The following is a 16,294-nucleotide window of genomic DNA, read 5'->3' on the forward strand; positions in this document are numbered from 1 at the left end:
ACCCACAAAAGTAAAAATAATAAAAAATAATATAATATAATAACATAAACTAGAAAATCTTTATATTATTCTTATTAAACATATAAGAATTATATTATTAATTTTTAATTATTTAATTATATTCTAATTATATTATTACCACAATTTTTTTAAGTTTAAAGTTTATTCATTTATTGTGTGAGAGAGAAAGAGCACAAGCAGGGAAGGGGCAGGGAGAGAGAGGGAGAGAGAGAATCCCAAGTAGGCTCCATGCTGTCAGCACAGAGCTTGATATGGGGTTTGATCTCATGAACTGTGGGATCATGACCTGAGCCAAAACCAAGATTCATATGCTTAACCAACTGAGCAACCCAGATGCCCCTACAATTTTCATTTCATACCTAATCTAGTTTAATCTGAACCACATTTCTTCCTCTCCCCACATCACTGATTTTTAACACCTAAATATTTCTGACATATAGCCTACCCCACTTTCTCCTCTTTTCTGCTTTGGTTAGTTCTTCATGTCTTGTAGTGTCCTGGGTCTACCTGAATCCCAGCTAATTTTCCATGTGTTTCCAAAACTGTTTTGAAATTCAAACCTAATCTGATTTCTCTATCACATAAACCTGATGATGGCTATTTTCTTACCCACTGAATATAGTCCCAAGTTCTTAGCAAAAGTTTTCTCAGTTCAAGCCATGCCTACCTGCACAGACTCTTGCTCTCCATCCTCTCCCCCCATACCCAGTGGTCAACAATATAGCTCTCCTGTAGAGTATGCTGCTTGTGCAGGACTCCAGGCATTTGGGTAATCCTTTGAAAGGATTATTGGGGGCCCCTTTCTCTGTCTAAATTATTATTTTTTTTTTGAGAAAGAGACAGAGAGAGGAGAAAATGAGTGGGGGAGGGGCAGAGTGAGAAAGGAACAGAGGATCCAAAGCAGGCTCTGTGCTAACAGCAGAGAGTCCACGGGGCGCCTGGGTGGCTCAATCAGTTAAGCGGCTGACTTTGGCTCAGGTCACAGTCTCATGGCTTGTGGGTTCGAGCCCCACATCAGGCTCTGAGCTATCAGAGCCTGCTTCAGATTCTGTGTCTTCCTCTTTCTCTAACCCTCTCCCGCTCATTTTCTACTTCTCTCTCTGTCTTAATAATAAAACATTAAAAAATTAAGAAAAAAAAAAGCAGAGAGTCCAATGTGGGGCTTGATCTCACAAACTGTGAGTCAAGAAGCTTAACTGACTGAGCCACCCAGGCCCCCTGGTTTGTCTAAATTCTTATACTTCATTGCCTGTTTCCAGCTTCTCCTCCTCTTCTAAACCTTCCCTATAAATAACCTTTTCCCTTCTATCCTGAAAACTTGCCCAGGAAACCATTCTCTTGAATTACCACTGCATGGCTGAATGCCTCTTGCATTTGTTGCACACACTACATTCTAATAATTTGGGTTTTTGTACATCTTCTCTCCAGGAACCGTGGACCCTGCTATGTCACAGGCTGTGAGCATGCCTTTGTTTTTGTAGTGCTCAACTCAATGTGTTAGACATGAACCACTAAGAATTTTTGCTGGAAAAGTCTTAATATTTCTCCTTAACAGTTTTTATAAATTTTAAAAAATTTTATCTCCAGCTTAATGGTGTTACAATGAAATTTTCAAGTGATATTCTAATCTAAATATTTATTTTATTATCCCACAAGATTTAATGTAGAGTTACAGAGAATGGGTAACATATAACTGTAAGTTGATTTGAATGATGGAAGTAAGAGCACCCGTCCAGAGAAACTTTCTCCTTGAGAATTAATTATTATGAAGCTGGACACTGGAAAGTTTAAGGCTATTTAAATACTTCAAATTTATATATTCCTTCACAAAGTTAATTTCTTGCCTATCTCCACTATCTTGGGGGAAGAGAGGAGGCTACTTTCAGATAAGTGCTATTTTACGAAACAAGATTTGACTGGGACCATTAGGGAATTAGTCCTTATTGTATATCCAGGCCAGTAGATTGGGAGAGAGATAACAAAATACTTTTATTTCCCAATTCTTGATAAGAAAGCTAAGAGGTCAAGTGCTGAAAACTACACAGTAGAGAAAGACACAAAACTCATTGTTAATCTCTCTCTCTCTCTCTCTCTCTCTCTCTCTCTTTTTGCCTATTAATAATGTCACCCAAGACTTTTAAAAATGTGTTGAGGTCCAATAACGTATTGCCATGTTTAATTTATTTTTAGAAACATAATCAGTTGATATAGTATCTCATTTTCTTGGACTCTTACCAATACCTCAGACCTAGCGAGGCCTTTTTCTCTGTATTTTTGCATATCATTTTTCAGCTATAGACCACAAGGGATGAAATCTTCATCGTTCTCTATATTACCAATAACTTATCTGAGAGCACAATTTCTTTTAAAGTTAATATAAACTTCTCCCAGTATGCTGTAGAAGGAGTCAAATTTTGAGATAAAAAATTGAAACTTTTATTTTAATAAGAACTCAATTATATGCTCCTGTGTTAACTTGCTTCAGAATGTGAACTCTGACAGCAGGGCACATATCCTGACTTTTTGATTAATTTTTACTTATTTCCCAGTATAGACCGTACTCGCATTTGGGAACTAGGAAACTCCATAAATATTTGAGTAACTAAATGATTGAATCAAACCCAGTGTTATGAAATATTTTTTCTTTAACTTGATTTAGATGATTGTGTTCAATCTGTGAGCTACTCTCAGTTAACTTTAATAAACTTGGTTTTGTATATGCATACATAAACAGATGTGCTCGCTCCCTGAGCATATATGTGCATTTTATCATTAGAGTTGTGTAATACATCTGTGTGCAGAATAAATTAATAATTAAATACACACATGTTAATAAAGTATTAATTCTTCAGCCTGCTTTATATAAAGCCATTCAGAAATTCTCTGACTTTATTATCAGGTTGTCAGCAACTTTCCTCAACTCCTCCAGCCGCCATATGCTTTAGCTAAGGGTTGACAAATGTCTAGCCAATTGCTACACATGAACAAAGTGTTTTAAATATACTTTTTGAATTTGTAAAAATTTTAATCCTTTAGGTAATTTGTGTACTTTCCAGTGCCTTATGCCATACAGCCTTCTGTTATCTGGCACCTGGTGGCGTCACCTACGCGGCCTTTAGAGCTTAGGGGACCTCAGTCTTTGTTCTTACCTGTCTCTGAGTTGCTGACCTCTCGGGGTGAGTTCAAAACTCTCGCTGCTCTGTCCTATTTATACAAGAATAAATCAGGTATTATGCTAGGGACTAGAGCTTTCAGTGAACAAGGGATTAGAGAGAGATGCCTATTAAGGTAAGGTTAAAAAAAAAAAGGCTGATGCGCACGCGTGCACACACACACACACACACACACACACACATCTTAGGTACAAGGCCTGACCTAGCCCTGCTCTAGAGAGTAGAGACAATGTTCTTGCTTCTCACAGGCTGCCTGCTTTTTCTCTTGAACTGATTTTTTTTTAAGCAGTTCAAATGGTAGTATGCCCATTGTAGAAATTTGGGCGTGTCCTCAGAGGAAAAGACCTTTCAAGTGCTGTTTGCTTCCTTTGTTTTAGGGACAGGCCTGCCTTGGGCCTAGGAAAGGGGTCTAACATGGAGTCCCACCAGCCTTACTGTGAAATAGGTCTGATTGTAGGACATCTCATATTTGTTGAGCTTTGTACCTTATCGTTAACGCCAAAATCAGGTCTCAAATATTCGAAAATCTGTTTACGGAAATATTTTTTTAAGTAAATTGTATATTTCCATATCATAAAATGAAATAACACCATTTGTTGATATTTCAGCAAACTTAAATAACATGTAATTCTTAGGGGGAAACATGTTAATATAATGGTACAGTATAAAGCCATATACAAAACTAGAAATTTTGCATCTGAATTATGTTTCAACTAGAAATGCCTCAAGGGATGAGTGGTTATCTTTGTGTAATGGGGTTACAAATGATTTTTCTTTTCTTTCCTTCTCAGCATTCTTTCAAAGAATTATAATGAGCAGCATTAAATTACTGAAATTTTAAAAACTGAATTATGGGAAAACTAATTTTCAGAACTCATATTAGAGATTCTTTTTTGTAAACATTTATTTATTTATTTTTGAGAGAGAGTGAGTCTGTGAGAGAGAGAGAGAGAGAGGCAGAGAGGAAAAGAGAGAGAGAATCTTAAGCAGCCTCCTCACTGTGAGGGCAGAGTCCAGTGCAGGGCTTGAACTCACAAAACGTGAGATCATGACCTGAACTGAAATCAAAAGTCAGATGCGCAGCTGACTGAGCTACCAAGGCGCCCCTACCAAAGTCTTTATTATTATAGATGTGTAAGAATAAGTGATTAGAACTGATTCCCAGACTTTGGAAGCTCCCTTCTACATAGAGAAGGGATGACATTACATGCTAATGGCCAAGTAACTGTTAAGAATTTTAAGCAGAGTGTAAACAAATTTCTAGCAATTAAAATGGTAGAAGTAATATTTTTTACACAATATAGAGATTAGCAGCCTGTATATACTGCTTAAAACATGCTAAGCTCTACTCTAAGCATTATCTGAACATCAATTTCTTGAATCCTTTTGACAATCTTTTGAGTTACTCACAATGTATTTTCCATTTTACAGTAATCTTTCTATCACAGTCACTAGCACATAATAAACACTCAATAAATGGTAGTTGTTAGCACTATGAACTCTTTTTATAATGTATTTTAAAAAAATGGGATTGCTTCAACATTCAGAATGGTCCAGGCTTGAATCACTGTGCCACTTTTTAGTTGTATGCCTTTGGGTGAGGTAATCCAACTTTTTATATTTCAGTTTTGTTTGTAAAATAGGAATGATGCCTGCATCATAAGCTTTATGTGAGTATTAAAGATGTGTGTCAGGTAATGTATGCGAAGGGTTTAGTATGGTACCTGGTTCATTGGCAGACTTCAGTGAATGGTTGTAACGTTAATCATACAACCCTGTCTTATAAGGTGTTCTCCTGGGGGCTCCTGGGTGGCTCAGCTGGTTAAGCTTCCGACTTGAGTTTGGCTGAGGTCATGATCTCAGGGTTGTGAGACCAAGACCGCCTCAGGCTCTGTGCTGAGTGCAGAGCCATGTTTAAGATTCTCTCTCGGTCTCTCTCTCCCTCCCTCTCCCGATCGCTTTTTCTCCCTCTCTCTTCCACTACACTCCATTCTGTCTCTAAAATAAAAAAATTTTAAAAATCATTTTAAAAAAGGTGTTCTCCTGAAAACTACAAGGCAGGAAACTACCCTGCAGTTACATGGGAGTTGAAAAGACATCAATGGCATTATTTTCTTCTCTTTCCAAAACATCTTTTAATAGTTTCATAATATTGGGGCCCCTGGGTGGCTCAGTTCAGTCTCAAGGTTTGTGGGTTTGAGTGATAGATGACTTCTATAGGCATGGCCATGACTCTCTTATGGTCTATTCGATGCTAGCTCCCTACCTGGATCAGTACAGAGAGTTTGGAAGCCCTCTGGGTGGTGGAAGCTATTACATAGGACAAGCCTGTGTCCCTGAACCATAGTGGAAAAATTACTTGAACACTAACCATGGTCTCTGACTAGAGCAGTAAATAATGTTTTTATTGTACTAAGCCATTACATGTTTGGATACATTTATAGCAGTTAGGCTATTATACTTAATATAATAAGTCAAAGTGACAAAGAATATAAGTGAGATTTGCAAATCTTCCCTGACCTGTCCATAGAAGTCATTTTTGAAAAAAGAGATGAATTTAGCTTTAGTTGTCTACTATACGTTAGCTTCTATACTTACATTCTTAATGTTTGAAAATGAGGAAGTGGAAATAAAACGTAAGTTAAAAATGGAATGCAGGGGAGCCTGCATGGCTTAGTTAGTTAAGCTTCCGATGTTTGATCTCGGCTCAAGTCATGATCTCACGGTTTGTGAGTTCGAGCTCCATGTCCAGCTACACACTGGCAGTATGGAACCTGCTTGGGATTCTTTCTCTTTCCCTCTCTCTCTGCCCCTCCCCTGTTAGCTCTCTCTCGCCCTCTCTCACTCGCTCTCTGTCTCTCTCTCTCTTTCTCTTTCAAAATAAATAAATAAACTTGAAAAAATAGAATTTAAATAAAATTTCCATTTTCTTCCTGAAATCACTACCTCAATACCATTCCATCTTGCAAAACAGACCCATAATTCATTTGATAAATTCCTATTATACATTTTGGCATTTTTAAATAATTCTCACATTGGCAGCAGGATGCAACGGTTAAGAGAACAGGCTTTGGAACCAAACTCCCTGGCTCTGCAACTAAATAGCTGTGTGATGTTGGCAAGTTACTTCCCTCTCTAGTCCTTATTTTCTTCAGCAGTTAGAGAGCATAACTGCCGGAGCCGCTCAAACTGCCCGCAGTTTGAAGAACTGACGACACCGGGATTCATTGCAGAGACTTTTATTGGTTCTTTTCTTCCTTCTTCTTTCTTTTTTTCTTGCGCAAAGCACCCTCCCTCATATATGTACCGTACAGGCTACGCGGCCGCTCATGATTGGCTGACAGCAACAGGGCTAACCAATTTCATGGCTTTGCATTGGTCGTACACTTACCGCGGTATCTGGCTGGGAGGTGGGTACACCAGAGGCAGGCAGGCCATACTTTGTCCTGTGCTTGGGCGGATTGCCAAGGCGCCATCTTGCCTCTGCCTCCCACGCATAACAATGGCACCTACTTCCTAGAGCTCATGTAAGGATTCAATGAATTCATATTTATAAAACATTTGGAAAATGCACCAACTCTTAGTCATCACTATATGTCTCCAATAGCCTGTGTGTGAATTAAATGTTACACAATTCATTCTTTAAAGAGAAATTAAATTTGGTTTGATTAAAATAGAGGGTAAAAATCAAAGACATTTTTCCAACTTATTTTTATAATTCCCCTATGATTTCTCTCTGTGCTGCCCAATTAGGCTTCCCTCTACCTTCAGAAATGTTTCAGTTGCTTTATGCTTGCATCTTTGCCTAACATTCTGCCTTCCTGTTAGTGACCTTTTTTCTCTCTACCCAATACTTAGCTATCCTACATTGGCCAGTTTGGGTCCATTAGTGTCCAAGAACCACCTTGACAAACTAGGACAAACTTGGAAGCTCAAAACAACACATATGTAGCCTTCACAGTTCTGGAGGCTAGAAGTCCAAAATCAAGATGTCAGAAGGACCATGTTCCCTCCAAAGGGTCTAGAGAAGAATCCTTTCTTGTCTCTTTCAAGTGGTTGCCAACTGTTCTGGCATTCCTTGTCTTGCAGCTATATCCTTTCAAGCTCTTCCTCTGATTTCATGTAGCTTTTTCCTCTGTGTCTTCATGTCTACATTTCCTATATAATTTATTTTAAGGATATCGATCACTGGATTAGGGTCCACCTAGTCAACAAGACTTGAACATATTTTTTTGCGAGACATAATTCAAACCACAACAAGCTTTAGTGTCACTTGAAAATATTTTCTTTTTCTTCCAGCCCATCATGATCACTTCTGAAAAGCACTTATTTTCAGATTCATTTACTTGACAGATTATATCAATTTGCTTTCTAATTTTTATAAAGGGCTTATGAACCTATATATTTTCTGACAAATTGTACTAAAATACTATTAGGTAAAACCCCTGGACCATGATATAATTTTTTTTTATTTGTATACTCTTCTATAGGACAATAAAATTCACATAATAATGAAAAACACATTAATGAATAAGTGAAGAAATCTACTAATGCAAAATTCTTCTAGAGATTAAGTAATAAAGATACATGGTACATGATTAGAACATGTCAATTTGTAATCTCTGATTTTTTAACTTAAAAATTAGTATATATATATTTACATTATTATAATGAAATTACATATAAAATTTGGAAAATGTCATCACAATATACATTTGATAACTAAGTTCAGTATTTCAGAAATAAGAGATTCTGGGGCCCTCAATGGCTCAGTCAGGTAAGCATCTGAATTCAACCTAGGTCATGATCTCCCAGTTTGTAAGTTCAAGCCCCGCATCAGGCTCTGTGCTGACAGCTCTGAGGCTGGAGCCTGCTTTGGATTCTGTGTCTCCCTCTCTCTCTGCCCCTCCCCTGCTCATGCTTTCTTTCTCTCTCCCTCAAAAATAAATAAACAAAAAGAAAGAAAAAAAAGAAGTAAGAGATTTTATTTTGCTTTGCAATAACAAAGAAGGTTTCCCATTATAAATAAGAATAACACAGGGCAGAATATGGCTCGGACTGTTAATTTTTTCCTAGAAATTGACACTGCATCTCCTTATACTGTTTAAGAGTCACAATTTGCAAAAATTGGTGGGAAATATTAGAAATTAAGTTCAATTATATAAAGATAATGCTTTAAATTGTTATGTCCCTAGATGATAACGAGTGTGGAAATTTGACCCAGCCCTGCGGTGAAAATGCCAACTGCACGAACACAGAGGGAGGTTACTACTGTATGTGTGTGGCTGGTTTCAGATCCAGCAGCAACCAAGACAGGTTTATCACAAACGACGGAACCCTCTGCATAGGTAAGTTTGACTCCCTGCCTTAAAATTTGTACCTCTCTCTTCTTGTTTATAACATTTAAACCAAATCCTGCCAGTCTTTGAGTGTACCCTAGTTGTGCAATACTTTTAGAGACTTCAATAATCCCTTTAGTCCACTAACACTGTGTCATCAGTTACTATGGAATATTTATCTAACGATGTAAGGAAAAAAGTTAAGAGAGAAAATCAAGCAGTTCATAAGAAAAAAATCATGTAAGTATGAAATCTAGCGTGATGACAAGCCACAGAATAAATATGTACACTTTAAAATAATATGTGAACCCAAGACAACTATCATTTACATGGCAAGATATTGATGCTTTATAAATATGCAGTCTGAGGTGGGCTCTACATTTTCTCAGAAAATGTTCAGAAAGGCATTAGTTATAAAAGAATTGTTCTAGGGACACCTGGGAGGCTCAGTCCGTTAAGCATCCGAGTCTTGATTTCAGTTCAGGTCTCGTGGTCGTCAGATAGAGCCTCGCGTCGGACCCTGTGCTGACAGTGCGGAGCCTGCTTGGATTCTCTCTCTCCCTTTCTCTGCCTCTCCCCTGTTCTCGCTTTCTCTCTCTCTCTCAAAATAAATAAATAAACATTTAAAAGAATTATTCCACTTTGTCAGGTAAAAGGTAGTTACACTTAGATCTACATTGGGTTTTTCTGAACACTCGAGTCCTATTTAGAAAATTGTTTCAGGTTTACTGAAATGTTCTCTGGAATGATAACAATTTCAATTAAGTCCCTAAGTGAAATATTATTCTGAGACTGAAGAGAGTATCTAGAAGTTTTTTTAAATGTCCTTCTGTTGTAGTTTGGTCATGCATTCGATATATCAGATCCTGTAGAATTTGGATTAAAGTCTGTGAAAAAAAGATTGTTTAGGAAATTCAAAAAGATGAACAATTTTCAGAGGCAAATTCTCTGGGGCCAAAGATTTTAGCTTTGAAAGTAAGTTATAAAACATCTTGATCATGGTTTATACAAAACTGTCCAATTTGCCAACAATTAGTGTAAGTAATTATGGTTGATACTAATCTGCAGAATTAATATATGAATTGAGACCTGAGAGTGAAGTCACATGGCCAGGAAAAGTTCATGACTGTATGCAATGTGGACAAGTGTAATGTGCTATGTCTACTTTACATGTTAGATAAAAGAGAAATACCCAGGCTAATCTAGATCACACTAAAGCCTTTGATTCGTTGCCTACTGAGATTCTCATTAGTAAGCTAAAGACAAGTCTGGCTATGTTCTTATTAACACACGAGAAGTTAGGAGACAATGCTCAAAGAAACTTTATCAGTGAAGTGTCTCATGTACCTATGGTTCCTAACATTTACTCCACTATATAAACAGAAAAGAATTTCTTCTCCTCACTTGATCTCTAAGATAAGTGAGGGCTGCTTCCGATTCACACGTTTAGGATAAAAGGAGGATTAGAACCCCAATCTTGTATCCGGAAAGCCACAGGAGGCCAAAGCAGGTGGCCATCTATATCTTAAGCATTGGCCTAAATCTTGCAAGTGCTTTGCAAAAGTTTAAGTATGAGACAATAGGACTGTTTTTGTTGAATGATAATTTCACTTTTAGTGTTTGCAGCAAAAATTTTTATTGGAAAACAGCTTTACAGTATATTCCATACACAGTCTATGAAGCTCTCCCCAGAAAACTTGTGTCACTATTTGATACTCTCAAACCTCTGCTCTTTTTACTGATCTTCTTAGAATGTTATGCATATGTGTATTTTAGCTTTAGGAGTTAATGTTCTAATTATGTAGCTCTGTAAGCTTTACTAGAAATGTTCCAGTTAGTGAAGAAATATACACAACATCTTAATCACTGGAATTTAATTTTAACTATGCTGTCCATTCCCTCTTGTCTCTGGAAGACATCTGTCTTTTCTTCTGATCATTTTTACTTTTAATATGCTTCAATTCACAAAATACTGTATTTGTCTTTCTGTTTATGTTCCTTACAGGTAGAGAATTCCTATATTAGAAAAAATTGAATCACAGACACAGAGAAAACACATACACACACAGTTGATTGAATGCCAACGTTTCATGGAGTTATAACGTATTTGTAATTTACGACTCTTTCTCCCAATACTCATTTATTATTGAGATACTGTGGAAGGGCCCTAAGTTTTGGCTAATTCCCTTTTTAGTTATTTTAAGCAATCAGTAAACACAAGAACTATATTAAAACCCAGTACCCAATATCGAGTCCTTCAGTTTCTACCTGTTTCATTTGATGGATTATTCACTGAAAAACCCATTCTCTGGAAAATTGTTATTTCTCACCAGTTTTGTTGTCCTTATGGATTAAGCTTTTTTGAGAAGTAGAACAGCTGTATCTTTTTTTTCTCTAGTCCTATAGTAATTTTCATTGTGCACTATAATAATCTTCAGGGACTTTGAACAGAGAACTATAATTCTGTTTCCTTTTACATTAGTATATCACCTTGTACTGTATTACCTCTGATTTGAAAGTTTACCTGATCCTTAAATTCAACATGTCTGGTAATCATTGTTGTTAAGAACCTCTATAAATAGATAATGAATTACTCCAATTCAGGGCAAGGAATGACCCAAGCAAAATTCTTTACTTTTAGTCTCTATTCAATAACTATTGGCCACAGATAAGATAGTTTTGTTGCAAAAGGATTTGGGGGAGATTTAGCATCCTGTATATTTGTTTTCCCTTGGAATTACAGGAATACAGAATTTCAGATTCCCAGCCCTGTAGAGACCTGATTCTAGACTCACATTTCACAAATGGGAAAAACGAGGCATCCAATAGCAAAGTGGCTCTCCCAAGGCCAAAGGAGTAGAACCTAAGAGCTTCACATTTACTATGTGCTTGAGAGCAAGCGTTTACTGGGTGTAATTTTTTATGTCACATTACCTTGGGTATGCCAATACTTTCAGACTTTTTCCTGGCTTTGGATAATATTAACATTCAGTTTTGTCTTTGCAAATTACTTTCAGTGATTGAACATTTTATCTTTTCTTTGTAGTCTGTGAGTTAAACATTAGACAATTCAGTTATTGATGAAAATTATAAGAATCAAAACAATCATATGATCATGTTTTGAAAGAAGATTATGATAAAATAGTGCTGGGTTGGCTCATTGCAGACATGGAAAACAAGTATAACCTCACTAATGAAAAAGTATCAAGCGAATTTTAATGTGTAAAACAAGCAAATGATTGTTATGATGTGTTACGTTTGGCAAAATCACCTTATTAGTATTAAGCCTAGTGTTAGGTTGGTGGTGAAAAAAAGTGGATCAGTTATAAAATATGGTATGCCAATTCCAACCTGACTGAAATAATTACATAGTAGCTATTTAACTATTATTAAGATGAGGTGGGGGTTCATTTCCCCTTTTGCATCTGTGGGGAGTACCAAGACATGGCAACCTAATGAGACACTCGTTGTCAATCTGTTTTCTCCAAGCCTACATATACACAGGGCTCCTGCTATTAAGAAAACACGCAGTATAAATAGAATCACTGGGCCTATTATATCTTGGGCACTACTTCAAAACACCTTCACATACATTTCCTCATTTGTTTTAAAACAGAACTCTTCTGAAGTAAAAGTTATTTTGATAGTATTACCCCAAATCATAAAACTAATGAGTATTATAGCTGGTATTTGAGTTAAGATCTTCCACAGGGCCTTTACCTGTAAGAAGAAGGACACATAGCGTTTTTATTAGATATCAGCTAATGAGGCTCTGCAAGAGAATGCTAAAGAAGTCAGTGTAGGTCTTGCTGCAAAAGAACAATCACGTTCATTTTGCTGAACCAGTTGCATCTCATTTGGGCACGGCATTCTTTTGATATGTTGTGATTCTCTCTACATGACTAGGTAGCGGGGGGCAGAGAGTGACATCCCAAAAATAGTAGAAGCTTTTTGACTACTGTGGTACAAAGCCGGTTGTAGTCACACACTCCATTATGAGGTAGGTTCGATTCCATAAACTCGATTACTGAGGCACAGAGTGAGAAGGATATTAAATTCAGCAAACCTCACTTCCACATTTTAGTAAATAAGTTACAAAAACAAAAAGCATAAGCAAGAAAGTGTAAACAATTTGGAAAACAGTCCTTTGCTGGGATGATTAAGATTTGCAAAGCATTACTTTGGTAAGTTAATTAATATTATTGTATAACATTTGGAGTCAGAATATAAACATTTGCATAATGCTAATCTTGAATGCTGGCCTCCCAAGATACAACCTCCTTACTATTTTTATGGATTACTGTTTTGTCACTTGGTGAATTTAGAAGTTGAAATACCCTACATGGTCCACAGCTGACATTCTGGGATAATAACTAGGAAAGTGAGGTGGTAGGAAGGCTTGAACTAGAGCAGAGATCCCAGCAAGTACCATAGGCATAGAAAATGCACAAGGAAAAATGGAAACACCATCAGTTATGAGCACCAAGATTGTATATACCTGTGTCCAAAATGCATGAGAGTGGGTGGAAATTGAATTTGCGAAGATTTGTATGCTGCTTAGACATTGGGTTTGGGACAAAGCTACCAAGAAAAGTTGCACCTTTAAACATTTTTAAAATTAAGAGAGATCAACACCCCATTTCCTGTTAGCCATATGAGGCATCTAAAATATGAAACATGGGCATGGGGTGCCTAGGTGGCTCAGTTGGTTAAGCATTTGACTTTAGCTCAGGTCATGATCTTGTGGTTCATGAGTTCTAGCCCCACTTCGGGCTCTGTGCTTAAAGCTCAGAGCCTGGAGCCTGCTTTGGATTCTGTGTCTCCCTCTCTCCCTGCCCCTCCCCTGCTCACACACTCACTCTCTCTCTCTCAAAAATAAATAAACATTAAAAAAAACCATAAAATAAAATAAAATAAAAATATGAAACATGAGCATTCAGAAAACAAATGTTTCTTATTCATGAAAGAAACGGTTCTATTTATGTATATCACATGGGTCTGTTCACATCTCCACTGGGGTGAAGTCCCCATTTGGATACAGTCCATGCTATTTCTTCAGCCTTGCTCCAGAAAAAAAAAATGCTCTTTAGTTTTTGTATATATTTTTTCTCACTTCATTGATTTTATGAAAAATAATAACGCTAGTCTGCACTTCTACCTGGCTTCTTTTCTTTACCCTAACCTGCAATCATTTAGTGGATGGTTCACCATATCTTAAGAGTCAATCTGCTTTTGTTCATCACCTACTTTATTTTCTGTCTTTGGGTGTGTGTGTGTGTGTGCACATGCGTGCATGTGTGTAGAGCGGCAGTCTTTAAACACACATACACAGAAATGAGAGGAAGATGTTGAGGTTTCCAGGACAATATTCCTGTTTCTTTAAAGGTAGTATACTTGGACTTCTGGGTCAGACTGATTACGAATAGATTTGGCAGAAGAATAAGGAACTTGCTTTTTTTTTTTTTTAGGGCTGTGAATTGTCTTCTTAAATCTCATGCCATTGCCTTTCTAGCTAATAGAAATTTCTTTCAGAACTATGGAGCGGTTTACTGTCAGTTCCAGGTTTGGGTGGCTCAATTTTTAATGGTATTCTGTGCCTTCATTACCTTTTCGAAGTGAGAGGTTAGGATCAGCTACTTTTAAGATAGCTGGCTAGATGTTCTTTTAAATTGGACCATGATTACTCCCCCCTTTTCTATGGAAAACAGTATTGTGGCACTCTGTTAGGTTTTTTTAATCAAATTTTCTACTTAAGATTACAGGCTTATTCATTAATCTAACACAGAATATCTCTAAGATGTCAGAGCCAGACTGGGAATACAAAAATCTTTGCATGAGTTTAAGGTAATGATCTGGACTCTTCAGTTCCTTGGAAGCATTCCCTATTGGAACTCTGCCTACTGGCAGAGTATATATACTGCATTTATAACTTCAAGACATAGTTCACTGCAGTATGTGAAATTTTAAATTAAGAATATAAATTATGTGAGCTTAAAACCTAACATTTTTTTGTGACTTTGATATACGGCTACTGAAAATCTAAGTCTTAATTCTGCACAATTTGTTACTTTATCTATGATGCCTGTGTATTAAGAACCATAGTAAAATATAACCTGGACGAAAGTAATAAATAAGTTGTGGTAAAACGTAAGGGAGTTACAGCACACATTCTGCTAATTCTTAGGATAACTGACATACAAAAATGAAGCTTTGGAAAGAAAGTGGGCTATTCTTTTTTACCCTATAGGTTACCCTAAATTGAGTGTACTGTAATACCACAAAACAAGGAATTTTAGATGTATTTAACAAATTGGCTTTTTATTAAATTAGGACTAAGTGTTAAAATTGTCAATTATGGAAATTAATTTAGTGGCTTTGGAGATGAATCATTCTATTCAGAAAATAATTCAAGAGTTTGGTTGGTCCATGAACGACATTTTTTAACTTTCAAAATGGATTGGCCAAATCAGGGTTTTAAAAAAATTGATAGGGGGCTAAGTTTGCTCTGTCATTTTCCAAATGATGGAATTTTCCTTGCTTTCTTGTAAAATTTGATATGAGTTCACTAACTGCACCTAATATTGTATCAGCGAGGTAGCAACGGTGTAAGCAGTAAATAAAAAATTTAATGTTTTAAATATTTCCAGATATAGATGAGTGCAGTGGACCTGCTGCCTGTGGTGATCATGCGGTGTGTGAAAACGTGGATGGAGGGTATAATTGCTCCTGCAAGGAAGGTTATCAGACATCCACAGGAAAATCACAGTTCACGCCTAATGATGGCACTTACTGCCAAGGTAAATTATACTGTGAAATGTTATGTATTATCAAAGAACTGTATAAAATATAATACTGCACAGTAGTGAAGTATGCAAAGAACTACATCGTCTAAGAAATTTGCCAGTATCCCTTTAAATTGTCTATAAAATGAAATAAGAAAATGGTATTGCTTTATTTAGTGGAAAAGATAGACCATATGCTTCATGTACTTAACATACTTTATTCCACAGGGTGACTACACTCTTCCATTTTTCCATAAAATAGTGTGTACTTTAATGAATAAAAACTAAATAGATAAAACTAAATAAAGAAAAATAAACAAATGCAATGAAAGTAAACATTGTGTATTTTATTGAGTAAGATTTTTGAAATAATGAAAAGTAAATACACATTAATGAATAAAACAAAAAATGAAAACAAAACTCAAGTGTTAGGAATGTGTTTTTAATATTTAACTAAGGGAGCAAAATTATTAGAATTAACATAATCATCTTAGAAAAAAGTATTTTTAAAAATTTGCTGTATAGTCTGTTTTCTTTTTCTACAGAAAATGTGAGTTCAGACTGCCATCTAGATAATGCCTGTGTTGCTGCAAACATTGATAGAACATTAACAAAAGTAAGTAAACTAATTGGATTCAGAATTTAGTATATTTTGACATTTTGGTTTCTGTTAAAATCTTTCCTACATCACATTTTAAAAAAGATGAACAATCAGGGAACCTGGGTGGCTGAGTCAGTTAAGTATCCAACTCCAGCTCAGGTCATGATCTCACAGTTCATGAGATCAAGTACAGTATCGGGATCCACGCTGACAATGTGGAGCCTGCTTGGGACTCTCTCTGTCCTTCTCTCTCTGCCCCTTCCCCACGCTAGCACTGTCCCCCTCTCTCAATCAAAATAAATAAACATTAAAAAAAAAGTAATGACCAGTTGATCTGCTTCTAGCGTCTAAAGTATTTATATAATTTGTTTGAGTCAT

At 36.4% G+C, this 16,294-nt stretch overlaps 1 protein-coding gene across 1 annotated transcript in view; it reads left to right on the top strand.

The window, feature by feature from the left end:
* Positions 1-16,294, top strand: part of ADGRL4 (adhesion G protein-coupled receptor L4) — a 110,674-nt gene that overhangs the window by 50,966 nt on the left and 43,414 nt on the right. The window contains exons 3-5 of the mRNA XM_029949660.1: positions 8,390-8,542; positions 15,181-15,330; positions 15,861-15,931. Coding sequence (XP_029805520.1) covers positions 8,390-8,542; positions 15,181-15,330; positions 15,861-15,931 — 374 coding nt within the window. The remainder of the gene's footprint in view (positions 1-8,389; positions 8,543-15,180; positions 15,331-15,860; positions 15,932-16,294) is intronic.

The sequence above is a fragment of the Suricata suricatta genome, chromosome 8, assembly GCF_006229205.1.
Source record: "Suricata suricatta isolate VVHF042 chromosome 8, meerkat_22Aug2017_6uvM2_HiC, whole genome shotgun sequence".
NCBI classification, from domain to species: domain Eukaryota; kingdom Metazoa; phylum Chordata; class Mammalia; order Carnivora; family Herpestidae; genus Suricata; species Suricata suricatta.